The sequence below is a fragment of the Phodopus roborovskii genome, unplaced genomic scaffold, assembly GCF_943737965.1.
Source record: "Phodopus roborovskii unplaced genomic scaffold, PHOROB, whole genome shotgun sequence".
NCBI classification, from domain to species: Eukaryota; Metazoa; Chordata; class Mammalia; order Rodentia; family Cricetidae; genus Phodopus; species Phodopus roborovskii.
The window spans coordinates 7,788,016-7,813,767 of NW_026126567.1; the positions used below are offsets into that span (position 1 = coordinate 7,788,016).

Consider the following 25,752-nt stretch of genomic DNA (forward strand, 5'->3'; position numbering starts at 1 on the left):
GGAGCCGCCCGGCCCCGCCCCTCCCGGCCCCGCCCCTCCCGGCCCCGCCCCGCCCCCTGCGTGCGCTGGGTGGAGGGGCCAGGCGCGTCCCCGGTGGCCGCGCGTGCGCGCGCCGCTCGCGGTTTGAAGGGCGCCGCGCCGCTCGCCCCGCTCGTCTCGTCTCGTCTCCGCTCGGCTCGGCTCGGCTCGGCTCGGCTCGGCTCGGCCCCGCTCCCCTCCGCTCGGCTCCGCTCGCTCCGCTCCTCGCGCGCCAGGCCGGGCGCCGCGGCGGGTCGGGCTGCGCGCGTGGCGTTCATGAGCCGCCCGGCGGCCCCGGGAGCCTGCGCCGTGACTCACGCCCGCCCCCGCTTGTGTCTCGTCCCTCCCGCGGCAGGATGCCGGACCAGATCTCCGTGTCCGAGTTCATCGCCGAGACCACCGAGGACTACAACTCGCCCACCACGTCCAGCTTCACCACGCGGCTGCACAACTGCAGGAACACCGTCACGCTGCTGGAGGAGGTAGGCGGCGGCGGCGGCGGCCTGGCAGCTGGGTGGGCTGGGGCCCCCGGGGAGCCGGGGAGCCTGGGGGAGCCACACCCCCTCCGGCGCCCCCCCATCACCATCACCACCCCACCCCCCGGCCCCCGCTGGCCCCCTTGGCGGCCCTTCCCGGGGTCCTGCAGGCTCGAAAGCCCGGGGACGAAAGTGGGGACAAACTGAGCGAGCTCTGGACGCCCGAGTAGAAGAGGGATCCTCTGTCTGCCTGCACCCTGTCTGGGTGCCAGGCGCTCTGCCCGGCGCTTCCTTCCACATCACATCATTGTGACCCCTTCCTAACCCGCGAAGTACATGGCGTCAGGCCACCGAGGGCAGAAAGGCGAGGCTGCGTGGTGGCCAAGGTCACCACCAGCCAGAGACTTGGAGATGGGCCGTGAGTGCACTTCTCCGCAGCCCAGCGGGACCAGGCAGGCTTAGCTGTAGAGATAAGGGCTGGTGGAAAAACCCAAAGGGATGAAAGGGAACTCCGATTGAGGCTGTTGTGTTGCCACCTCTGGGCCTGTCTGTGTCTGCTGCTGGTCCCTTGTGCCTGAAGTGAGCCAAAGGCCAGGTGGAAAGGAGGTCTGTACGCACAGGTCCCCGCCCCCACTCCCCTTGCTCCACTGGCTTGGGTTTTCCAGGGCTTGGGGGCTGCTGTACCCAAGTATCCGCAGGATACTCCTCTGAGAGAGAGCTGAAGCCAGTGTGCAGTCTGCAGAGCTGATCAGAAGGGTAGATGCAACTAGAAACTGCGGAACGAACAGCTCTGCTGTCTGGGCCCTTCCGCAAAACCTTGTGGATGGATGGGCGTCCAGGAGCAGGGACAAGGGCAAAGCTGTTTCTTTTAAATTCTTCGATCCGTTAACGATAGAGTGGTGGGTGAGGAGGAACCTATAAACCCAGGTTTACAGCTTCATAAATAAGGCCTGTGTAACCTCCGTGAAAATAAGGCAGTTTCGCAGAAACTCAGTACAATTTCTCAGTGGCAGCCACAAAACATCACTCCCATCCTAACCAGCCAGGCCTGCCCTGGCTGAAAACGACAGTGTAGGCAGGAAGAGGTGCCCCTGCCCCTCCGGGATTATATGCTTGGTTTATTTGAGGCTCAAGGGGCTCTTTCTTAGTTAAGACCACCAGGGCCAGCCCTCGGTAATACAGGGAATCAAGAGTTTCTGTTTGGAATAGGCTTTGCTTCTCATGTTGTCTGATGTACCAAGAACTGGTACTGGATGCCTTATTAAGGGATGGAAATGTTTGGGGCCTAGAGACTTTCGTTGCCTGCCTTCCAGGTGCTATAAACAAGTCTGTTTATTCCAGTTAGGGTTGTTTCTATAGAGTTTTCTCTGGATTCGTTGTTAAGTGATGGAGACGGATGTTGAAATGAATGGAGAACTATCACCTAACTAGATGTCTTTGAAAGTCAGAGGTAATGTGCTACCCCCACCCAGTGAACTGTCAGTTACCTTACGGTTATTATCAGGGATTAAACACCGTTGCCAGGCATCCAACCTCCCAGTGAGTGTGCCTTTCATGTCACTGTAAGAACATGCTCATCTGGTAGCACCTGGCCATTTTTTTTCCGTTTCTAATTGGGTACGCCTCTAAAGGGCTTAACATTGATTAGACTGTGTGGGTATTTTCCTTCCAGATAACTTCAGTGCCTGCTAATAGAGCTGTCAGTTACTGTGCACACTCAGTGTTTGTGCAGTAGATGATAAGGGTGCTTGGTGTGATGTCTGTGTGCGTATTTGTGCATATTGAAGCAAGGTTTTAGAATAGTGTTAGTGTCATATAAGCATGTCTTGATCTTAGTTTAAGGTAACCACAGTTAAGTGCAAATGCAATAAATAAGTTTTGTTTTCCCCCTCCCCTCAAGTGTGTTGTGTGTTGTGTGTGTGTTAGAAACTTAGATAGAAAAATAAACCTTTGAGTTTGAGAAAGAATTGGAACCAGTCTAGAGAGTTCAAAAGTGACATCAGAATATACTGACATACTCTTGTCTCTAAAACATAAAAGTAAATGTTACATTTATACCAGTTGTATAGTCACTGGTAACATTTTATCATTTTTCTAAATGTGAGTATAATATTGGTTAAGAAATCATTTTTCTCAAGGTGTCTCTTCTAACTGTGTGTGGTGATCTATTTTTATATATAGGAAATAATGTGTTATTGTTGGATAATCACACGGTTGAATTTCTATTTTTCCTTCCAAGCTCACCTATATGGAGAAGGTATATTATTATGGACATCTTGAGTAGATCACAGCCTGCTTCTTCATAAATAGGAGGCTGGGTGTGGTAGGGCATACCTGAATCCTAGCATTTGTCAATAGAGGCAGGCCTGAAGCTAGCCTGGTCTGCCTAATGAGTTCCAGACCAGCCAGGGCTGCACGCTAAGACCTTACTTAAACAGTGCTGGGGCAGAGGACCTTCTGTAGACATGGCAGGACACACTATGATGCCAGCACTCAGACTGAGTAGGTGATTGTGAGTTCCCAGCCAAGGATACTTAGGAAGAGTCTGTCTCAAAAAAAATAAAAGATGCTGAAAAGGGGAGCAAAATTACTGCCCCCAAAATAAAAGGAAAAATTAGTGAATATACCAGGAAGTCTTGTTTGCATATACTTCACAAGTGAGAGATTTGGAAATTGCAAGAATTTGGCTTGTATTATTATGTGGTTATTCTTAGAAATAGACTTTTTGGGTACTCTTACTTATTTATTATTTATTTTGAGGGAGAGATGTAGAAACTTCAGAATAGGGAATAATTTGGGTAGCTTGGAATTCTGTCTGTCTGGAAAACATGTCTTCTTAGTTCTGGGAGTTATGAATATCCTGCCTTATCTGTGGCTTTTTCTGTTGTTTATATTACTAATTAACACACATGTCCCCCTTGGGACATCACTTTAGGAAATGAATCCGATGTCCGTGGTGAGAGGAGGCTAAGAGCTGACTTCAAGGCTTCTCCTTCAGTTCGGAACAAAACACATGGTTTGGAGAGTCAGGCTTTGGCTGGGACACAAGCCGCTGCCTTTGAGAGGCAGGAACCGATCAGCTGGGATTCTGCTGTTTCATCCTGGCCTGTATTTTCTAAGCACAAGGCCAGTACCTTGCTCACTCAGGAAGCAGAGCATACTAGTGTCTGTTGTTTTGCTTGTGACCCTTTGGACATTGTAAGTGGCTGGATCGTGATGTTTTCTTGAGAAGGGAGCAAGCAGGCATTTTAGGAACACGGACCAAGACATCAGGATACATTCTCCCATGGAAGACTAGTTAGGGCCTTGGATAGGAGGGAGAGTACATCAAAGTCCTTGGGGTGGGGGGGGTCTGCTTGGTTACCTGATTATAAGGCCGGCATTTTTCTTTGATGCTGATGGAGGAGATGTGCTTTGCTTATGTCTTTAGCTTCTGCTCCATATAAGGCCAGTTGTAGGCACAGGGGATGCATGGTCACATGTAGTCTGCTATGTAGAACTACATGCGTCTTTGAGGGAGAGTCTACACATAGAAATTTCTGAAGGGAGAAGGGCTGGTTTTACCTCTTTACTGAGAGGAAAATCTAGGCCCAAAGAGATCTTGGTAGTAAATAAAGGAGTTAGGGAATTCCTTACAGTTACCACATAAAGTAAATGTCTGCGAAGTTGTATTTCACTGACTTCTAGGGCACAAATGGGGGTTTGTACTTTGCAGTTTTGATCTCATGAAGAGATGTGTAATGTCCTTAGCCGCTTAGCTTCTCCTCACGCCCATGTTCCAGGGGATTCTTAATAGTGCTATTTAAGTGAACTATTTTTCCAAAGATGTGGCTGTGGGTTTCAGATAGAAATGTGAGAGCTTATGTAAGTGACCTATGGGCAGCATCTGCTCAGCACATCTTTGAGGAACATGTGTCACAGTCACATTGCCAAGCCATAGTGAGGTACGGGGGCTGTTATTTGTATTGCTTATGGTATGGGAGAAGCTAATGGTTAGTGTTGAAGAAAATTAAAAAAAAAAAAAAAAAAAAAGCTCACAACTCTTACTAGGACAGAAGGTTAAATTCATGGAATTAATAGAGAACATTCTTCACAGCAGTATAAGCCAGTATAAGCCATATCCTGCAATCTGCCATCCAGTCAGTACACACACTGTTGAGTGCATTCTACTGCTAGGCTTGGGTTCAGAGACGAGTAACTGCGTCTACAAGCTGCCCTCCAAAGCCTTCCTAAGGGGGCTCCGTGTCAGGTAGGGGCTCTGCCTGCAGACTTGTATTAATTCAGTTTTTTGAAGGCATAGAAGCATTTGATTAACGGTTGCCAAAGGTCTCTTTGATATCAACACTGAAACATTTGTCAGCTATTGATGTCCCCACTATGTGCTAGCACTATACTTAAAAAAAAAAAAAAAAAAAGATTTTACTTTGTGCGTATTGGTGTTTGCCTGCATGTGTATATTTTACAACACAGCCTGTTGCCTGAAGATGATTAGGGCTTCTTGTGTTTTGAGCCACCATGTGGATGCTGGGAACAAAGCCCAGGTCCTTTGCAAGAGCAGCAAATGTTCTTAAGCACTGAGCCATCTCTCTTCCCTCCCATATATGCATAGTGTTATTTAATGCTTGTCCTGCTATTGTTGAGAGTGTCATTTTAACAGATAACTCTGTGTGTGTGTGTGTGTGTGTGTGTGTGTGTGTGTGTGTGATGTGTGTGTGTGTGTATATGTGGTTCACAGCTCGTCAGAAGTGGACTGGGGACTTAGTATCAACTGTAGAGTATTCTTGCATACCTGTGTTTCTCTACTCTTTGTAGTTTTGGTCACACTATGGGTGTTGTCTTTTGTGTTGGTGACTTCTGTAAGTGAGGTCAGGTCTCTAGTGCTAACTTGATGTAGTCAAGACTAGTTAGTAACCTTCAAAGACTATGTCGTTTCAGACAACAAACAGCACCCACAAAGCCCTTCTCTGGGGGCCTTGGAGAAGGTCCTGTGGGCCCTTTCCCTAAAGTAGACAAGATGTATTTGGGTCTGCTCATGATCTCTTAACGATAAACCAACAGAAGACAATTCTCCCTGTGATACTAGTATCCTTTGTAGAAGTCCAAGCTCAGGAGGCCAAGCCTCTGGTTCAGTCTGGGAGTGATTAGGAGTGTTTTTACAGAACCTAGCAAAGGTCAGTGACTATTTGCTTCCCTTGTGTGTCAGAACTCATCATGTTCCTTAGAGCAGCATGTGAACCAGTCAGTTCTATGTCCCACACTAATGCCATGCCCTCGTGTATATCTTTGGTATTAAAAAAAACATCGCTTTCATCCTTGCATAATAAAAGGCATCATCCTTTCATATATGCATAAAAGCTCAAAAGTCAAATGTCCAAGATTTCTCACTAGGGTAGGTAACAGACTTAGACTTTGAATACAGACTGACTGACTGAGTTCAAAATCCGATTATATATATATTTTGTGGTTTTTTAAATAAAATTTAGAGAGGGAAGAAAAAGCAAGCCCATTGCTTAATTCTGCTTTGGCCTCTCTAAAAGTCTGCCTGTTACGGTCATGCATGGCACTGCCAGCAAGCAGCCCTCCGTTAGGCTGGTGAGCCACCAAGAGGACATGTGGCGTCCAGCTCCACCCTGCTGTGCGCATTCTGGAACTGTTGACCAGACTTTGGCCTGTGAACCTCCACAGATGTGGCTGAAGAAGTACGGTGGCTACAATTGGCTTCTTACAGCCTGTCTGTCCTTGAGCTGTCTGGCCATCCATAGCCTCCCTTTGCTCAGGATACTTGTTGCTGGGCAGTCACTGAATACAGCTGAGTTAAAGGGATGGCGAGTAAATACTATCTAGTCTGGGGTTGGTGGTGTGCAGGGAGGTTCTGCCTCCAGGCAGTCAGTATCTAACAGCCAGTGTGGTCAGTATAGAATAACCAGCTGCGGTATTACAGAAAGCTCGGTGAACACCTCTACTAGTGTAGTTCATAACTCTCATGCCATTGAACATTTGACTTGGACTCTTTCTTAACTGACCTGGCTAGCAGTACAGTGCTGATAATCTTACATACTGGGATTGCATACTGGGATTTCCAGTCACAGCTGCCTAAACGTGGAGAAGCTAAGTGTTAATCTTAACAATATTACTGTCTGCCAGAAGAAGCTTCAGGCTTCGCATCCCTGTCGAGTAAAGCCGAGTCGTCGGGGCCTGCACAGATTTTCATCAGCCCCTCTTGCTTTCAATGTGGAGACTGAGAAGGAACTCGGGCAGAGGTTTGAATTCAGGGCTTTTGACTCTTTATATAGGGCTCTTTGTACTGTGTCTGGGAGAATCTTCTCCAGCTCTGTTCCCTGGAACTAGCTTCTAGAAAGACCAGAATAACCCTGAAATCGGGAAGCTCATTTTGGACGTCCCAATTGGCTGGATTAAGTGCTGATCTCTGAAAACATGTAATGTGCGTGTTTGGGGGTGGGGCGGTGTCTGGGATGCCTAGAGTGTTTGTTTCCATGTATGTCAATTAGTCATTTGAGGATTTCTTGGCACATCCATTCTTACACATGTCATTTAACCATGAGTAACTAACTGATGTGGCTGGAGATGATGCCTAAGCCTCTGTTTGCTCCCTTGATGAATGGCAAAGGAGATAATGCCCATGAGACACTCGTCAGGTGATTTCATGACCTGGTAAAGGTGGCCAGAGAATATCTAAGTCTTACAGTCAGTACGTCTGCCATGGGGCAGGAGGCCAGGGAGAGGTCAGACATTCCTTAGTAGGTAAGTAAACGGGCAGAAGCTCTACCAGTGGACCAGTTGAGAATGACACATGGTTTGATGAGGGTGAAGCTCCTGCCAGGGTACCTTCGGCCCGGTGATTTCCAGGGTGTGTTTGCTGGGTAAACCACTGAAGCTTTCCTTGTGTCTGTTACCTTATGTAAAGCGCTGCGCACAGCCTGCCGTGGCGACACGGCCACTGAGAAGTGGTGGCCCTTGTGCTCAGTGCCACAGTGCTTACTGCGAGTGTGATCGAATGACTGTTGGCCTGTAATCGAGACGACGATTGGTAGATGCGTTTTGGAAAAGTGGGCGACAGAGCCGACTCTGTGTGCTTCGAGGACCTGGTAGTGAGCTGTTTTGTTATATAAGGAGTGCAGGTATTTGGTTTTTGCCCGTTTTGGGGAAGGCTTGTGTGTCTTGGTCCTATCCGGAATGCAGTGTGCTCTGCTGATTGTAGCTGGGATCACTGAGATCCCAAGCAGTTCTATTTTGGTTTGGCGGCAGGAGCTTTAAAGTGAGAAGGATCACTGTTTCGCCAAGATCCCTGGTGTGCCACAATCTCCTTTTGGTCCCGGTGAAATGAGTTTTAGTAGTATCTGGAGTAGGAGTGGGTCAGCCTAGGAGCCTCGTGACTCTGCTGGTTTAGACTAAATGTCTGAGTTCACAGTGGACTGACTCTTCCTGGACTCTGAGTCCCGTCTGATCAGCCCTGTGCTATGGTGCTGTGTGCGGTCAGTTACGTAAGAACTGAATTTTAATGCTGAGGCCACGCTATAATTTTCCTCAAAGAACTGGAATATGCCTCCCTTTGATAAGACAGTACCCAATTTAGCCACCCAGAAGTTGGGCAAACAAAATCAGAACCTTATGGCTCAGCGAGGTAAGGCCCACAAAGCAGTTGGAGCTTGGTGCCAGCTGTTGCGGAAAGCAAAGAGTTGGCTAAGCTAATGGAGGCCATTCTCCTCCTCTGCTGAAGTGAAGAAAATACAAGCTCTTCCCAAATCTGTAATTAACACAGCAGAGATACATACCTGGTATTCTATAACATGAGGTCCCGGGACCTAGGACTAGGGTGACCATAGTGGACATTCCCAGTGTGCAGTAGGGCTGTAATAAGTATGGCAATCATTCTGTCGAGCTCAACAGAGCTAGAAAAATGACGAGAGATCTTCTAGTCCTTTTGTAGATGAAGATGCTGGGTCCCTCATGTAAATTACAGATCTCTAACCACTCCCCTGCCCCATACAGAGGTGTATAAAGCAAAGCAAAAATGCAGCCGGAACCAGATAAACCAGATATTGGGAAGACTCCTGGAATATTTTATGGAACAGGAGAGGAAGAATGAGAGGCGACTCAGGTACAACTCACTTCTAGATTACCGGAAGATACGTTAACACTGGCCCTTTAGAACCCCCTGGTACCAGTTGGTATCTTTGTGCCCTGCTGTGGGGAAAAAGCACATCACATAGAGAAGTTAAGATTGGCCCAGCTTGGATTAGCAGATAGCCTCTGGTTTGGTGAGCTCTGGGCAGGCCGACGGGCCTGTGGTTGTTAGGGTTAAGCCTTCGTGGCAGTCCTTAGAGAACAGGGGGAGGCTAGGCACACACACCCTGCGGGACCAACACAGCAAAGCTGGTGACAGAGATCCAGGTTTCCCGCCCCCTGTTTGTGCTTTCATTGAACTAACAGTTGTATAGAGGCAGCAGAGCCTTGTGCTGGGAGAACCAGTGGGCAATGTAAGGCTGGTAAAGAGCCTGGTATGTGGTGCTGTAGTTTTCTTGCAGGTCTTAACCACTCACTGACCCTTTGGCCCTGCGTTCATTTGGGATACCGTGAAAGGCTGTGGTTTGCTGCCCTGTTTTAGCTTTGCAGGTGTGGTCAAGAAAGACCAACAATCTAGTCCAAAGTGATGAGTGCTGCCCTTTCCCTAGTCTTCCCGTTGGTACCCGGGGTAGATGCAGGGCTAGGCAGGGCAACCAGGTTCTCTCTGGTGTGAAGTAACCAAGTGGGAGGAGCTTAACAAGGCCGGAAGCTTTGCTTCCATGGAAAGGCCTCTTCACTACCCAGTTACACAAGAAAAAAATAAGTGTCTCTCTCTCTCTCTCTCTCTCTCTTAGAAATTAGTGGTGTCTTCCTTTATCTTCCATTATGATTTGTGTTTTATAAGCTCCAATTCCTTTTTCTCGCAATGTTTATTCATATTTAGTAGCATTTACATAAAATTAGATATTTCTTATTTCCACAAAGTGCAGATCAAAATTGGTGCTCACTGCTGGGCCAGCAGCTGCTCCTGCTGCAGTAATAGTAATATTTTTCACAGCATAGCAAGCGAGCACGTAGCCTCCCAGAGTGTGGAGCAGTACCAAGTCAAATAGCCGTCACTGCCCCAAGGCTTCTGCGCTTTGTACATAAGCATTGGAACAAAGTCAGAGTCAGCGACTGTTATAATTAGGTACCCAGTCTGCGGTGGGCATTGTGCTGGGTGCCCTACAGACACCCCCCTCCTAACTCTACAGCTCTCAGCAGCCCCAAGGTTTTACAGGTGACTGAACTCAGCTGCATCATGCCCTTCCCACCCCAGACCCGTCGTACAGAAATGCTGTGCATGTGTCAGCTGTGTGAAATAGAGCCAAGAGAAAGTGGCTGTCGCTGAACGCTGTTTAGCTTCAACTTGTTTGCTGTTGTTGTTACTTTTCCTCATAGGGCAGTAGATGACAGCCGTTCGATGGTCACAGAAGTGGGTTTTCTCCTAGTTTTAGAGCAGCCTTGTTCATGATGTGCCGGTGACGTTCACTGATGCTTTTCGGGTTTGTCTTTACCCTTTTCTCTCTTTTTTAGCCACTCTTACGGCTTTTGTTTCCTTTTGTATTATTGCTGTGTGTACATATAAATATGACCTGCTAAGTCCATTTAGTGCTGCATCGTCTACCCCTGTGTGTTCAGGGCTGACCACTTGGGGCCTCTTCCCTGAGGACGACTGATACCCCCTCTCTCGGTAGTCACCTGAGAGTGGGACCTCCTGAGCTTCCCCCGTCCACTTTGGCCTGTCAGCAGCTGCTGTCATCGTTCTTTCCGGTCTTGTTTAGGCAACTGCATTGTTGGGATTTCATGGCTGTGGCTTCTCTGTCATGTAGAGGACACTTTCTTATAAGACTTTCCACTCTCTTTTTCTGTGATGGCTCCTGAATCTTAAGTGTTATAGGTGTATCCCTTGGGGCTATTCTTTGCATTTTGACTAGTTGTAGCCTTTTATTTTGGATGAGGGGTGAATGGTATACTTACCTGTAGCTATAATGTCAGTATTTAGAATGAAATTGGAACTTACACATTCCGAAAAGAGGCAGTCACTAGGTTCTCCTTTTAGGTCCCACGGCCTCCTGTCTTTGCTTTTAAACACCCCTGGGACAACCCTCCTTTTTAACCTTGTTGGCACTCAGATATTAGATTAGAAGTATGGCTGTGATCATTTGATTTATAATTCTTGAAAGCAGATCTGGTGAAGGTTTCTGGGTGTGGCCAAGTCCGCCTCAATTGCGTGGTACATTTGAATTTTTTGAAGGTTATGTCATGACCGACTTGAACACCTTGATAAATTCCTTGTGTGTCCTTTGGTCTAAATTAATTGTGCTATCCCAGCAGTAATGGTGGCAGCCGTCACTTTCTGAGTGCCCGCTCTGTTCTGAGGACCTTGGGATCGATATTTCCTAGTTGTCACATCCTCTAGGATGTGATGGACCAAGTGATCCTGCCTGGCTTCTGTGGCCTAAACCTCGCTGTCCCCTGCCACCCTTCCTTGTTGGTGATAGCGCAGCAGAGTACCAGTGACCCAAAGAGTCTGCTTAGCATTTATTTTCATAGTGGAGACACATATGCACACGCGTATGCACACATAACAGCATACAAGCACACACCTTAACACATGCATGCACCCTGTGTGCTTGTCAGTGCAAAAGAAAAGCATGATTTGCTCCCTCTAAGCAGAGTGAATTTACATCAGTCGTCTGGGGGCGACCAGTTCAGATAATTTCAGAAGAAGCCGAACTCTCTGATTTGTCTTCATGGACAATAAGGAGTGAATTTCCCTTGCTGTCTAAACGTTTTCGCTTCTGATTATTAAGTCAACCAAACATTTCTCTGCCTGAAAACTCCTTCATATGAAAGTATTTCTTAGAACTAAAATGAAGTACACGAGGGCTGCATTTCTCGGGACTGAGCCCGGTACCTGGTGTGGCTCTTCATCAGAGGCTCTGTATCTCGTCAAGGGGAAGGGGTTTGTTAACCTCTCTGCCGAAGACCCAGCTTCCAACGTGTGAACCTTGGAGAAACACTCATCCATCCACACCAGGGATGCAGTGAGTGAGTGACTTCCACAGCCCCACAGGATCTGCCACAGCACCCACCACCATGCTGCTGTTTGCCCGCCTGCTGGCGGGAGATGTGTTGGGGGCATGGCAGATAGACTTGGAAGCCCAACAGGAAAAGAGACCCAAGGTGACATTAATTAACCTGTCTTTCTGAAGGCTGCCCCAGCATTTATTTTTAAAGACAAATTGCAATTCAGATTTTGTTCTTGAGCTTTGCTCTTGGGTAGGGAGAACTAACTTAACCAACCACTCTGTCAGTGAATTGGTAATAACATTTGAGTTTTTAAAACAGCCCCATCCACTTTCAGGCGAGTTTACCGCATTTGGGGTATTTCTTACAGTGTGTACTTTCTTCATTCCAAAAATCCCAGAGAATCACTGTTAAGAGACAGCCCCTGAAAAATGTTGGGCTTCTCTGGGTATACTTTCCTCTGAATGCCTTTCCTGGTGGGCTATTAGTCAGAGGGCACAGCTTTAACTCAGGATGTGTTCAGTTTCACACCCGAGATGGTCTCATGCAGCCCAGCACAGCCTTGGACTAGCCAAGGGTGACCTTGAACTTCACCCTGCTTCCTTTGCCTCCAAGTGTTGGGATTACAGGAGCATGCGGCCGCTCATCTCATAGAAAGCAAACAGTGCAGAGCTCCCCGGGGCTCCTTGTTTGATTCTAGAGTCCTGCTGCCCCTCCACTTCATATTCGGAATAAATAGCTACATAAATTAATACCTTTCCCCAAACTTTGTAAAGCCAGTCATCCGTGAAAGAGCCTTGTGAGTTAAGTGTGCATCTAGCTAGCACTGGACCGCAAGCTAAAGATGCTACGCTGTTTAAGCTGTCGGCCTCCTCTGACCGTTTCTACCATTGTGGAAGTAGACTTGCAGAGTTGCAAATCACAAATCTGTAGTGAGAACATTTGGATTTTTCAGAGGATGAGTGACCTGAAGCCTGGTAGTGGGCAGCTAGCTCCCTTTCTCCTATGGTTGGTGCTCAGGCAAGCACACCATAGGTGTTTGATGTGGGCTCACCAGGAATGAGCATGAGTAATGAACAAGACTGTTAATACTGGCACATGAACCCTACTTGTTTCACTTTGGGGAACAGGGTGGACTTGTATGTGTCCTGCGCCCAACCAAGCATCCTATGGCGCTGTATGGTGGGAGGTTAGTGTCCACTTAGCTTTCTTCTACTGTGACACGTGGCTGTCACGATCTGTTAGGTCCTCACGCACATCATGACCAAAATCACATTAAATATCGATCGGCTCTAAAGCACAATCAACCGTGAAATTCCCCATGGAAGGGGAGGGAAGCTTGTAGCATTTCCTTGCTCTGAAGGTTCCGGTCAGTGTTGCATTACCCATTGAAATGACTGAGCAGTGTCTAGCCTCCAGGAAGTGTCCCGTCTTAATAGCCAGCATGTACTTATCAAGCTTTTCTTCGGAACCTCGTGCTGTGTTAATTTCTTTCTGTAAACACTCCTTTAGCTTGTACGAGGAGAGGCAGATGCTTAGAGACGATTAGTCTGTTGAGTCGAACAACTGTTGCATGGTAGAGCTGAGGTCCAGACCTGGTCTTTGGACTCTCTGATAGCATATCGCTGCCGTAGACATCACAGCAGGTTTCAAAAGTTGGTGTGGGACAAACATGTGAGCACATGCATCATATACATCAGGCACACGAGCGTGAATGCAGGAATGTCCGCCGATGAGAGCGTTACTGTACTTCCGCCCTCTCTCCTAGTTGCCTCTAGTCTGAAGGCAGCACCGGGGGTGGGGTGCGGTGGGGTGGTGCGGGGTGGTGCGGGGTGGTGCTCTCTACCTGCAGAAGTTGCTACCCACTGTGAATTAATGTGTGCTGATTTCCCAACTGCAGTCCTTGCTTCCCTAGGGCCTACCCTTGTTTGACTCTCCGTCTGGTAAACTGCTGTTTGTCTGTCCTCTGCCTCTCAGGACCTGGTAGCTTTCCATAGCCCCCGGAGGTAGCCTTTTGCTGTAGGCATGCCCATTCTTCCTCCCAGCTGTGTGGGAGAGGACTCTAGGCACTGTCCCTAAGCAGGTCCAGGTTTTCCCCGTGTGGGCCCATGAGATTGAACTGCTGCCCTCAGGTCTATCCAGTCACCGTCTTCAGATTTTACTACTTCTCTGACACCCAGTTGAGTGACACCACCTGAATGAATAAGCCAAACACACACACACACACACACACACACACACACACACACACGCACACACACGTGTGTACGTGCACTGGGGGTTGTGAGCCCTGATCAGGGTGGAGTTTAGGCTGGGAGAGTCTGGAGCAGCTGTGTGAGGCAGAGCCGCTGAGTTGGGAGGAAATAATGCTGTCCTGGAGTTGTAGAGCCAGGGGGAGTCTTAGGAGGTCATAAGGTCAACCGCCTCATTTTCCAGATCACTGAGGCTGCTCATCAGCCCCGAGTTCACGTCCATCACCTGCTGACCTTGGGGTTATAGAGCCAGAGCACAGCTCCTTCAGTTAGAGCTTTCATTGATTGAACACTTGCGGATCACCAGCGCGTACTCTGGGTTTTGAGTGATTGGCCTTGTTTTGTCTTTGAGCCTGGCTCTTGTCACAAACAAAGCTATTTTAATAAGTTCTTGAAGCCAGAAGAATAGAAGTTTTCCAGCAGAAAGGGGCAACACCGTGTTGAACTTGGTGGTTCCCACCGGCCCCTCTCACTCCTGACCCCTTCTTGACTTAGTTCCCTCACTGGTGGTCTTGGTCTCCTCAGAACTACTGCCTGTGGCGTGTTTTTGTTTCGTTTTTTAAGGCTGATTCAGAGGTGACGCCTTTAGTTTACAAAGAACCTTCATGTGTACCGTCTTACTGTTGAAGAAACTATAGTTCAGAGACATCAACTCGTAGTCAAAACGTGTAACACATAGTAGGAGTTCTCTTCAGATTCCATTCGTTTTGTTATGCTGGAGACAGACAGACAACACTGGAAAAACATCATGTTGCACTGACTGTCTATGAAACTCCTAGGCAGGTAGCTGTGGCGCAGGGCATCGACACCATGGCAATTTTTCACCAGTTGGTATTTTTACAGTCTTATTTGATATGTGGGCTGTTCATTCCGTGTTCGGATGGTAGTTTCAATTTGCAAACCAAACTATTAGAAATGACTGTAACTTAGAATCACTTAAACATCTTTTAAAATATTTTGGCACCAATCCCGTCTTTTTACTAGCTTGTGCCATTATTTTCTCTATTGATGTGCCAAGCCATTCTTTGTTTACCAACACAAGCTCTGGCTTGAGCTTCTCTGTTAGCCTTGGTTTGTCACTGCCCCAACTGGAAGTATTGGAAGCATGGTCTAGAGATCCCTCTCAAGTGTGAAGATGTTTAAGGCCTCAGAAAGGTCGGTGGAGCCTTCCCGGTGATGCCAAGGTGTCATTTGCTCATTTCACTTCTGTTCTCAGTGGAGAGAGATTCCCAGGGGCTGTGTGATGAGTGATGGTGTCTTCTCTGACAGCTTGTTAAGTGTGTTTAGGATTTGGAACATTTTATGTTTTCATTTCTGTTGCACAAAATATCAGCAATGATATAGCCCATTGTAAAAAGCAACGGCAGTACCAGCGTGGTTGCTCATTGGATAGAGGCACGAGTTTACCACCAGCTTGGCTACCGGTGTTTGATTCCCAGAGCCCACGTGGTAGAGAGAACCGACTCACATTAAGTTGTCCTCAGAACACACACACACATGCAGGCGCGCATACACACACACACACACACACACACACACACACGCACTGTCTCTCTCGCATACACCTGCCACCCAGTAAATAAATAATGTAACAAAATGTAAAAAGCAACAACAAACCTCCTTGACACCTTCTATGTTTTTGGGTGCTGTGGGTGTGAGGAGCCCAGAGTTTAGATCACTCCCTCCTCGGCTACCTCTTACTTAAGTGTTCAGCCATTAGAGAGAGGTTCCTCTCCGGAATCAGGAATCAGGGGTGTGCACAAAGAACATAAAGGCCAGTCCCCTGATGGAGGAGGCACTGGGCATGTCAGTCGTTGGGTTACTTCAATGGCAAATGCAGTTTGCGATGCATCTCCCTTTCCCGAATACTGGGAGGGTTTTATTCTGTAGATGGAGTGAGTGAGTGTGGCTGGTCTTCACTGGGACGTGACTTTAAATTTTTTATTTTAGTGTTTGTGTTTGTGTTTGCATTTGTGTGGGTTGTACAGGTGTGAATTTGTGTGGGTTGTACAGAAGATGATCTGGATCACTGGTCCTCAGGTGCCTTCCAGTTTTGGCTTGAGACAGCGTCTGGTCTCTCTATGGCTTGGAACTTCGCCATGTGGGCCTGGATAGCTGGCTTACGAGCCTCCAGGGATCTGCCTGTCCCCACCGCCCATCTCACTGTTGCTGAGGTTACGGAGCACAGGCGCAACCATGCTCCCAGCTTTTTATGTGAGGTCTGGGGATCCAGGCTCGAGTCCCCCGGCTTGTGAGGCAATACCAGCTAAGACATTTCTCAAGCCCGACACATGTCGTTTTAATTGACTGTAACGGACTTGAAAACAGAAGGAACTGCACTCACTCTGCATGCATGCTTTAGAGAGAGTGAGTTCAGAATCGAGTTAGCAGTTTCTTCAGCTTCACTTGAGTGCTGCTTGAGTGGAAATGTTTCCACGCTGCAGCCTTGTTCTGCAGTAATAAACAAGTTATGTGAGTTCTCTTGAAAATAATCACTTATTAATTATGAAATATCTTATTATATGTTAAATGTAAAATAAGTAATTTGTTTTCAAGAGAAGAAACACGACTCTGCCCTGGTGTGTGTGACGTATGCTTTTCATATGTGATATGCTTTCCATGCTTTTCTCACTCTTTGGATTCCTGTCTCTCCATGGTTGATACAACTCATTCCTCCTTACGCTTTGTTACTTGGAGATTTTAGGTTTCGGTCTAATTTTTTTTCCCCTCCCTTTGACATATATTAGCGGTAAAGACCTCAGAGGAAGGCAGGCTGAGGATCAATCAGGGTCGCTCTATTTCTGACACCACAGTCCTCATTGGATTTCCAGACCTGTGCCTACACAAGCATCAGTCATATTGAACACCATTTTATTTATTTATTTTATTTTATTTTGCTGGTTTACAGGCCTCTCTTTGTCTAGACCACACTAAAAAGCTACGTAACCGTGTCTCGCCGATTCTTGCCTGTGTGCTGATTACTTGTAATAGTTCATATCTAATGCGCATGTGTGCCTCACTAAATAGTTGTCGAATGAATGCGTTAGTGATTCACTTGCCCCTTTGCCATCACAGATCAGCCTGAGAGTCAGGGGGCCGCCCTACCACCGTGGGAGTCTGGCTCCCCTCTCTCGTCTCAGGCTGCCCTGCTTTGGCTCCGGGATTGAATGCTCCACTCAGCACAGCTGACAGCGGATTGTATTAACTTTCCTTGGAGAAGGCAGCCGTGTGACATACTATAGATCTGACGTGCGTCACACCACGTTCACTGACTTTACCCTGTGTTCCTTCCAGGTACCTTTAGAACTTCTGTCAGGCAGGGAGGAGAAGCATTGCACGTTTCTTCCACTTTAGTTAAGTTATGAGCTATTTTGGGCTCCGTTTACATTTGTCCCGTGAGTGTGGCCTGGCTGTCTTCCTCCTGGCTCTCTGTCAGTCCCAGTTATTTACGACAGGGTACCCATGTACACTGCAGAGAGCGGGCGCCATCGTTCTATCTGTTTCTGAAGGGCTCTTTTGTGTGTGGTGGGGCTGCCCGTATCTTCCCATTAGTCACATAGACAGATCACAAAGTGGATCTCCAGTGGCTGAGCATCCTTTAGTGACTATTCGGGTTGCCACATCTTATTGCAGTCTGATAACTAATATTGAAATGATGGCTATTTTTTCCTTTCAGGTGGGTTGGAAACATTGGCCTGGCATCTGAGTAGCATAGCGCTGCTGAAGAGTTGATCTGATTAGTTTTGTGGCCCCCTAGGCCCCTGTCCTTTTCAGGGACCTTGGCCTGGAAAGGAGACACAGGGTTCAGGAAGGGGATGTGGCGGAATGTCTCGAGGAAGCAATGGGAAGGGACAGTTTGCAACTGCCTCGGTTACTTGTTTATGGGGGTTGGTGAGGTGTCCTTTCTGTCTCTAATTTTTGGTCTGCTAACAAACTGGACCCATAGTGACTGTGCCCAGGCAGCTTGAATGCAGCGAGACGTGGCCGTTAGCTCTCTGTCAAGTTTGGTTCTCTTTCTTTGACTCTTGATCCGGAAGTCTAGGGAAGCAGGCCCACTGTGGTCCATCCCCCAGCCAGTGTCACGCATCATCCCGCCCGTATCGGGAGAGCCCACTGGAGTGCAGTGCGCGCTGATCATCTGGCCGTCTCCCTGAATCTGGGGGCTAAGTTACTTGCCATCGTGTACAGTTTATGATAGTAGCCTCTGTATGGATAGGGCTGGGTGGAGTAAGAGCTATTTTTGTATGTTTTTAATATTTTTAATAGCCAGTAACTTCATATTAGAAACATTGTGGGTTTTTTTTTTTTTTTTAACGTTCTCTGCTGCCTAACTGTGTGCTTTGATAGATTTTGTGTTTGCTTTGGTTATAATAAGCCATTATCCTTGATAACATTTTCAGGCTACCTTGGGGGCAGCTTTCAAACCTCTCACAGTGATGGGGCACCTCCCCATAATAACCTGTTTATTGCACTGTTAATTTCCAGTTGTGATTTTTAATTACCGATGTTTCATTGAAGGTACCTGGGCCAGAAAGTAGTCCTTTGGTTCCCGTTGTGTGGCCAGAGCCTCGGTGCACTGTTATCCAAGTTCAGAAATTGTGTCCTCGAGCCAGCAAGTGGCCTGTAGCGGTTTCTTTTAACCGTTCTCTTGTGTTTTCATTTGGAGTTAACATCCTTCCAGCCTTTCTCCCGGGTCTCGTGGTGGTTATGGGGTCCTTCAGTGATAATGTACATTGGTGCGTTTTGTTGACCCTTTTTCCTGTCAGATGGGTTTCTTCAGCTCCCCCCAGCTCTCTCTGCTGACAGATCTTGAGGACCCTCAGTTCTGCTGCCCACACGAGTCACCTGTGTCTTTGGTGCAGCGTGCTTTTGGGGTATTTCATGGGCCTCCGTCATGGTTTGTCAGAGACTCACACAGGCCATTAAGAGACTCGTTACATGCTGGTTATGAATTATTAGGTTTTGGGTGGGGCTCCCTACTCTATATTCCCAAAGAGGCTCTTAATTGATGCCTCCGTTGGTTCTGCATTATAAAATAGCAGGACGTGCATTGCCCCTCATTTGGCTTCGCCTTCTTCCCTCGTGTGCTCAAGTAGGAAACAAGTAGCTGCCTTGGGTTGTTGGTCATTCAGTGAACACCGGCACTGAGTCACCTGATTGCTTACAGAGGGCTGTTTCTGCTCCTTTATTTGCATTATTTTAATTCAAGATGGTGGCTCTGTGGCAGTGGCCAGACAGCACTTGGACTTGGGTAGTCCCCTTTGCATGCAGCCTTGGCCTGACCTGTGTCTGACTTGGAAATTTCATAGCCAGGTATTTCTATCTTGTAATTGTTGAGGTGTGTCTATGAGAATATACTTTTATAAAACAAATCCTAAAACGTGTTGCAGTCACCTGACTCACCAGTGCCACAGAGCACAGGTTTCCAGCAGAGGAGTCAATTTGTTCACAGGTTTTTCTGACCTCCACCTGCCTGTGCCTGAAGTCATCTGCAGTATATGCATGTGGTCTACAGGTCCCCTTTAGGGGACATAGCCTCGACAGCACAGGCTGCTGTGTCTTTTATCAACAGTAATCATGAGAGGCAAAGCCAGGCCCAGAACCTGCCTTCAGAGTACTTCATTATTCCTTTCCTACCAGAGTGGTTGTACACTCTCCAGACATAGTTGATGTCTGGTTTAAACCAGCCTGTCCATGGTCTAATTTACAGGAATACAATGATGTCTTCTGTCCACTTTTGCTAGTAAAGGTGGATGGGAATAGAGACCGTATACTAACACGTTATTGAATGGTAGAATGAAACGAGTTAACATATTTAAATGCCTAATCTGTACCATAGATGTCTACATAATGGTCATCTACACAGTGATGGAAATGATGAGTGCTGTCAAACGAAATGGAATGGAGCATCATCTGAATTAATAGATGGGGAAGAGTGCTTTTGGTAGAGGAAGGGACAGGGCAGGAAGTGGATGCCAGCCCTCTGAGGGGACGGTAAAGCATCATTTAGCTCCTCATGTCATTGACAGCTATGAGCAGAAGTAAAGGAAATTAGGGAAGAAGGAACCCTTGATACTTGGGAGAGTTTGATGGACAGATACGTATTTGAATGATCTGGGGGGGGGTGTTTATTTGTGACAAAGGCACTCTAATGAGATGATGGCTCGTAATTAAACTTTTCTCTTTTGTATTAATTAAATGGAGAACTGTTGGGATTTGAGTGAGATGCCAAAATATTTTCTAGAGCGTGAAAGGGATTGTTTTTTTAATGTTGATATTATGGTGTAAAAAGTACTTTGTGTTATGGCCCATGGCTGCAGAAGTGTGAAGGAAGCAGGAAGTCTCTGTACACTAAAAATAGACCAGGTCCTTCCATTAATTTTGGGTTTTGATTCCTCTGCATTATCAAATGGGAGTTTATTTTGGTCCCACGGTGCAGTTTTTAAGGCCTCACAGTGGCTGTGGGGCAGTGTATCTGAGATGACAGCTGGCTTTACAGCATGGCACCCTGCCAGTTAAAGGCACAAAGTAGACCACGCACCTTGCCTCTTGGACCCTGGCTGGGTTTTAGAGCCGTGCGGGCCAGGTTTCTGCCAGGCTGGGAACTGGTGGAGGACTTGAGTAACAAGTGCAAAGCTGCTTTGGTGATCACATTTCCTGTGTCCCTTCCCCGGCACCCCGGAGCGGACTCCATGCACTGACTTCTTACTTGGGAGTGAATGGATGTGTTCCTCCTTGTGGCAGCCTTGGCAGCCGCCTGCAGGTGGATCCTCCTTCCCCTTAACAGCTGCACTGAGAGCCCTGCCTTTCTCCTCCTCCACGCAGGACCCTCTGAGCACCCCCTGCCTCCTCTGTACCAGCTGAGCACAGATCCCAGTTTCTGTTCTGAGGTTGAACATCACCTTGCAGAGACCTCTCCTGTTACATCGTCCCTTGTCCCTCCATCCTGCCGCTCTGGCTGCCCTGACTACACATGCTGTTCCTGTACCCAGGATGCTGCACACTGGTGCCTGTAGGGCAGGCAGTGTCCTGCTCAGTATTGTGTATTCTGGGCCTTCCAGAAATCGCCGTGGGTGCATAAAAGTGTCTCATAGTTGTAGTTTTATTATTATTTTTTTCCATTTCAGTCAGTGAGAGTGCTAACCTTTTTTTGGTATTGTGGCCATCAGCTGTAAACCTTTTTGTTCTTAAATGACAAATGTCCTGCATTAAATTGTTATTTTTGCAGCTGTGACAGTTTACTATAAAAATAAAGAAGAAAGCGTAAAGCATGATCCCTTGACCTGAAGGCGACCAGAGTTGATGTTGTGCATAACTCATGGGAAAGTGACTTAATAATCCACTTCTTTTGAATTGAAGATGGGTGCTTAGGAAATGAGGAGACGGTGAGGCGGTCTAGACTACACGAACGGTTCTGATTTCCTCTCAGAGAGCCACTTGGCAAAACAACGTGGAGAGTGAACAGAAACTCAGTGTGGAAGATTGTTTGTGCCTAAATTTCTGTGAATTTTGTCACAGTAGCACTTTCTGTTGTGTGGCCGTTTCCGTAGACAAGTCTGTGCCTTACTATTGTCTGTCTGTCTGTCCGTCCCTGTCTCTTTAATTTTGAGACAAGATCTCACTCTCTCCTGGGACTCTATGTAACCCAGGCTGGCACTGAACTCTGGGTAACCTTGCCTCAGCCCGTTGAGCCTGTTTTCTGGAGTTCGAGCTTTTTGGATTCTTGATCATTTTTTTTTTTTTTTTTTTTGGTTTGGTGAACTGTGTATGTGTGTGTAATTGTGTCTGTACATGTAGGTGTGTGCTTTAAGTGTTGTTCTACTTGTGCTGTGGAGAGCTCCAGCATCTCATGTCATATGTGAAGATGTGTGTTTAAATGCTGTCCTTGTCCTCCAGAATCCTGAGGGTTTGGCACATTCTCACTAGGTTCTGGTTACTAGCGCTCATCATCCCATGTGTTGGTTTTAAAGTTTCCTCATTAAAAAAAAAAAAAAAAACAAACTTGACAGTGGCTGAGTTCCTATTTCGTCGTAAGTGATGAAGCCGAGGCTCAGAAGTCAGGTAACTTCCACTGATAAAGGCAAAGAGTAAGGTTGCATCTTGTGCCTGGTAGACTTTGCAGGCTCACTTAAACTACCATATTTGAAAGTTTCATTCGTAAAACCCAAGTTCACGCTCTTACAGAGGGAGCTTACTGGCAAGTTGAGCCTTTTGAGTCAGCAGTTGGAATGGAGGCTGTAAGTGCCAGCCAGCTCTGTGACTGTTTAGTGCTCTGGACATGTTACTGTCAGCTGCTTCCAAGGAAAGAGGAAACAGCACACTGACCGAGCTGACAGGTGAGTCAGGATTGCTCTGAAGTCGTGCTCTCTCTGCAGGCTTCCTCCCTTGACTGCTTGCCTGGTTTGTCATTTTTATCACATCACAGCTCAGAGGGATGGGCCTCAGACCAACATGGCACCGTGGAGTCTGCAGACCTTTTAGGGCGTGGTCCAAGGGTGATGGGTCAAGAGCAAGGAAGGTCCTGACCGGTGCAAGAAAGAGACCGCCCATTGGCAGGAGATGGGTGAGGCACTTCTGAGAACACTGAGGGCTCAGTGAGGTTATTTCAGCAGATGTCATAGTTCCAACTCAGATCCTGGACCTCTACTAGTCTGTGGAAGACTTAGGTATGTCTTCTAGGTGTCCGGTCTACACATACTGAGCTGTAACGGGTTGGTCTAAACATTGGCCACATTGCCCATGGAAATAACTGGGTGCAGTACTGTGTGACCAGAGTATTGTTGTGGACCTCAGGGCAGACACTGGGCGCTTCTCTCATCAGGCAGCTGGTCTGATGGCTGTGATGCCTCAGTGGGGGCCAGTAAGGACGTTGAGCAAAGCTGTTAGAAGACAGGCCAAACCCAGGGATGTAGGTTTTACCTACTGTAGAATGAGGGTCAGTCACAAGCCCGAGAACAAATGACGGTAGGCCCGCATTGTAGGAGACATTATCCATGACATGTGCCATGGAAGGTGCAGCACCTACCATCTGCAGTGTGATTTGCCGGAGTCTGAAGGGCTTAGAAGGTAGACTTACGGGAGAGGGATCTGGAAGAAACATGCTTATCATCTCTGGAGGTCCTCTGTGTGATCATTTTCCAACCCCAGGGCTGGGAGACAGGCTGTGGGGAAACACGTCAAGTTCAAGCCTTGCTTTTAAATATTGGGGTTATCCCGAGAGAACCTCTGAGCTCGCTGCCGTCTGGTGACCTCAGCACTATTACATGTAGGGTATTTGCAGGCACTTGTTCTGGGTGTCCATCCTTTTCTGGGCTCAGCCAGGACATGTGGCTAATTCACTGTAAGACTGGAGTGACCAGCATTCACATATACCAGGCTCTTCATGGTTCGTACCAAAACATATGTTTTATTTGCATGTTAAGTCGTGTCAGCATCTTTGTATTTCAGTGGAGGCATCTAGTGTAGAGCTGCCTTTTATAAGAATGAAAAGGAGTGAGCATAGGCACAGCAGGCTTTGCAAGCAGGCACATGGGTGCTAGACTCCTGCTAGTGAGCTCGTCAAAGCAGATTGCTATTGTTTCCTGTGCCAGACCACTGGGGCTTTCTCCGTTCCCAGGCCTCAGTTGTGAAGGATGTGCCCTGGGAGGTGACACTGAGACATTGTAGTTGTGTCTTATGTCACCCCACACTTAAGCCTTTCCCGGCTTCCAGCAGCACACTTAGCAATTTAGACAGCTCCATAAGGCTGTGTGCTGTAGAGTTTAAAAGAGAAACAAACAAACAAACAGACAACGACAGAAAACCTCCATCTAGATCTCCAGGTCAGCCCCTTGAAGGTTACTTAACTTTTGTTCATTCATTTCCTCGTTAGGTGCATATTTCACCATAGTCTCTACTGGTACTGATCCTTTATAAGGCTTCATGGCATTACTGTTACTAATTGCATGATGGTTTGACATGAGTTAACCTTTTTGAACCTTAGTCCTGTCGTGTACATGTGAAGGGGAAAGCATCTATCCCAACAGCATGTTATAAGGTGTGGAGAGGCAGTGCTGGAAGTGTGTTAGCCTAGCTGTAACATGGGACAGCTGGTATACCCAGCAGGTGGTACTTGATAGTTCGTGTAGTTATAACACATGGTTCTGCTTTGTGTGCAGTAGCTAGTTGGTGTGTTCTGGTGGTAAAGCTGTAATGAAAGGCTATGCTCTTTGTATAGCCCATAAGCCTTCCTTGCAGCTAGAGCATTTTAACCTATAAAATGAATAGTTTAAGGACAAGCATCTTTTACTTGGCTATAGAATAAGGATACCAACATCTTTCTCAGCATGGATGTTTGCGGTGTGGCCACAAACGCGGCATGCACATAGCAGTGGTGGTCTTTTCTCACTGAGTGCTGTGTGAAGTTGGTCTCTCTTCTTACGGCCCATGTTATCTGAGCTTTTACTGTGGCGTTCTGTTTGCCTTTGGATACTTCGAGAATGTAATTCTCCAGTGCGCCCAGTTCTTCTCTCCTTTACAGAGAAATCGCCAGATTGGGCCCTAAGAAGAAGCTAGCTGCCAAGTTCCAAGTTTTCACAAAAGAGAGGGATGCAGACCCACTCTTAGTTACTACTGCTGCTGTTCTCCTCCTTCCACCACTCCACCCTTCCACCCTTCCTGTCTGAGGGTTTCCTGACTCGCTGAGAGCATCGGAGTTAGTGTAAGAAACAAGCACTGCTTCTCCGAGGACCCGGGAGCAGAGTTGTTGCAGAGCAGCTGGGGTCGCAGCTGTAAACAGGTGTCCTGCGGGGTTCAGCTGCCTTTGCTTGGCTCTTGCAGGACTCGGGGCTACACACCAGGCAGTATAGAACACCCTTGCCTCTTTCGTAGATGCATTGCTCCTCTCCCATAGGAAGCAAGGGTATGCGTTTGTTTTTCAAATCAGCTGCTCTCAAAACAGAGTGATTAATGTAGGAACCATGCAGTCGATCGTGAGGAGACCTCTTCGCTTTGTTTTTGTTTCTCAAGACAGGTTTTCTCTGTGCACACCTTTTCCCCGTGTGCCCTGGGACTCACTCTGTAGACCAGATGGGCCTTGGACTTAGAGATCCACCTGCCTCTGACTCCCAAGTGCCGATTAAAGGCGTGTGCCACCATGCCCGGCTGTTTCTTAAGCATCTAAATAAAACAGATGAAGCTGTAAATCCTGGCATTTCACAAGTTTTGTGTGGCTATAGAATCAGAGGCTTCACACTTCACCTGACCTTATGAACTAAGCTTCCTGTGTTGATACAACAAATTCCTTTGAGCACATCTGGGTTTGTGGTGCCTGTGTTGGCAGCTCCTGGACACCTGATGTCCTTGCTTTGCCAAGCGCTTCCCCAAGTCAGATCACCTAACTTTCCCTCAGTTTTTCTGTCTTTGGCAGAATAATGAGTCAGATGTAGATCATCATGAAAGCCTGTTACCTGCAACTTAAAAAAAAAAAAATAAAATCACTATTAAATGGGACTAACTGTCCAGTTACGAGATTCAAACCCTATGCTCTTTCTTACAAGACAGCCTGGGGTCATTAGGCCATTCTCCCAGATCTGCTGTTTTCTTGCCTGGGGGCTTCCGTTCTCATTACATTGCACACAATGCGCGCGTGTGCGCGCTTGCACACACACACACACACACACACAGAGAGAGAGAGAGAGAGAGAGAGAGGAGAGAGAAGTTAGCACGTGGCATTTTTGGATGTTTAGAGGTCAGTAGTAATGATCTTTCCTTCCATTCAGGAGCTGGGAGCTTAAGGCCCTATAGAATGCGGCTGCCTTGTGTGATGTTTGACTCAGAGGATTGAGCTAATTGGTGCCTAACAGGGCTGGTGAGGCAGCCAGAGAGGGAGGCACTAAAGAGAGAGAGGGCGGTAACTGGGGGGGGGGGGC

At 47.5% G+C, this 25,752-nt stretch overlaps 1 protein-coding gene across 3 annotated transcripts in view; it reads left to right on the plus strand.

Annotated features, from left to right (window-relative positions):
* Positions 1-25,752, plus strand: part of Asap1 (ArfGAP with SH3 domain, ankyrin repeat and PH domain 1) — a 259,627-nt gene that overhangs the window by 71,187 nt on the left and 162,688 nt on the right. For 2 of the 3 annotated variants that reach the window (XM_051202528.1, XM_051202529.1), the window contains exon 3: positions 374-500. The exons of the other annotated variant lie outside the window; for it this stretch is intronic. In XM_051202528.1, coding sequence (XP_051058485.1) covers positions 374-500 — 127 coding nt within the window. The remainder of the gene's footprint in view (positions 1-373; positions 501-25,752) is intronic. 3 annotated transcript variants of the gene reach the window in all.